Below are 1,902 nucleotides of genomic sequence, written 5' to 3'. Positions count from 1 at the left end.
GGACAGAGAGAAAGGGAAAGTAAATCTTCATTACCACTGCTATTCTTAATTTTAAAAAGAATCTCACTGTGTTGGGAATCACCCTACACTTCAGTAAGGAATTATGTCACATGACAACTGCATTCTCTAGCACCAAGCTACTCTAAAAGTGAAAAGATGTAATTGTGAATACTTTATAAGCATTGGAACTGAAGTGCCAGGGTTGCATGTTGCACAGTTTCTTTAAACAGTGTTCAGAACTAAAAGGGTGGATGATGCAGGTAGGAATGGCCTGTGAGGGCTCTAAGCATTACAAACCTTTTCACTGAATTTCAGAATTGCACTATTTGAGGGTTTACACAGGTTTCAGTTATGTAAAAACAAAAACAAAACAACCCTACAATTTCTACATACTTATGTTGAGGGATTACATTTTAAACCAAATCCAAATAAAAGTAACCAGTCAGATCTTTTTCTTTTTTTTTTTTTTTTTCTTTTCCCTCCTAACTAAATGGCTGCAGTTAGGAAAGGTAAGACTGAATTTGGCCATCTCGAATTCAAAATACCAAAGTGCAGTAGACAAGCAGCCTCAGGAAACAACAAATTTTAGAGTTACTCTGAGCCTGCCAATGATGTAGACCTTCAGAACAAGGATGTAACCTTACAATTTCCTTAGCAGTGACTTATTATAATGCAAATGGGTGGGGGAGTAATATTTTTGCTGATAAAGATTAATTTATCTTTAGGCAGCCCATTGTTATAGAATTAACAGGATGGATTTCAACCAACTTGCTTTTAGACAACTCTTCAAGTACAGCACTCCTAGTTTTCAACACTCAGACATTTTCAAAAACTATTTAAAGTCTATTATTTTTCGTTATGGTCAGGAGAAACTTTGATTTGCTCACCTTTGCAGTTGCCCCGGTAGGCTATTTCCAGCTGAGGGTCTTTGCATTTTGCTCGTTGAAATTCACACCGGGACAGAAAAGTTCTTCCATCAGATGCACAGAGTGATTTCTGAGGGGAACCTGCACAGTCCAGGCTGCATTCTCTGTCTTTATCTTGGTCCACTCTCAGAAACTAGAAAAAACAAATTAATGCTGTAGGACTACTATACCCATGTGAAAATTGCTCTGTGATCCCTTTCCCCAGGGAACACATGTAAATATTACCCAAAACCGAAAAGAAAGATTTGCCTTTTTAGCCTGTTCAAACAATAGTTGATTCGTCATATCTGGGGTTATTCAGCTGCTGCTTTGAAATGGTAGTGATTACAACATTTCTGTAACATACACAAAATCCACTATCACAATTAGGAAACCTGTGAATCTCCTTCAACCACTACCAAGCTGAAAACAGCAGCTTGGAGTCTTTAGAGCAAAACTGGTGATGGCAGAAACATCCTTCACAACAAAAATGAGACAGCAATGGAAACTTGTCTATTTTATTAGCTATGCACTAACTAGCCTACAATAACAAGCTGAAAAGTCTGTTCTAAGATCCAAATAGGATTTTTAACATCAATACTCATCTAAAATTGTAACCATAATATGTCAAATAGCCTCAGTGCAAGAGGCCTGAAGAGAAAATGAGTGAGGTAAGAGAACCTTATGAAGCACCTTATGAAACAGAAGAGATCATTTATTCTTGCAATGCCCATACTCAAAATCTAAAGACTCCTGAATAAAACAGAAATTTCAGATATATTTTATAGAAACATTTGTATTTGTGCATATGCTTGCCTATAAAAATACATGTCAAGACTGAAGAGGGAAACGTTATAACTTGCAGTTTTTCCAGTGAGACCATTCTCATACTACGCACGATGGAGTCTCAGCTGCCATTCCAAAGTGCTTCAACATAGGCAAGCAGAAAAGACAAAACCTGAACCAGGCTGTGAGTTGTGTGCAAAAGAGTCAAATA

General features: G+C 37.2%; 1 protein-coding gene across 1 annotated transcript in view; it reads right to left on the bottom strand.

Annotated features, from left to right (window-relative positions):
• Positions 1-1,211, bottom strand: part of SMOC2 (SPARC related modular calcium binding 2) — a 103,081-nt gene extending 101,870 nt beyond the window's left edge. The window contains exons 1-2 of the mRNA XM_035889634.1: positions 1,152-1,211; positions 888-1,059 (exon numbers count right to left, since the gene is read on the bottom strand). Of these exons, the coding sequence (XP_035745527.1) occupies positions 888-1,059; positions 1,152-1,211 (232 nt within the window). The remainder of the gene's footprint in view (positions 1-887; positions 1,060-1,151) is intronic.
• Between the last annotated feature and the right edge of the window lie 691 nt (positions 1,212-1,902).

This window comes from Egretta garzetta, unplaced genomic scaffold, assembly GCF_000687185.1.
Source record: "Egretta garzetta isolate BGI_Z169 unplaced genomic scaffold, ASM68718v1 scaffold122, whole genome shotgun sequence".
NCBI classification, from domain to species: Eukaryota; Metazoa; Chordata; class Aves; order Pelecaniformes; family Ardeidae; genus Egretta; species Egretta garzetta.
Note: the sequence above shows the minus strand (reverse complement) of the source record. Positions and strands in the feature narration are given on the sequence as shown.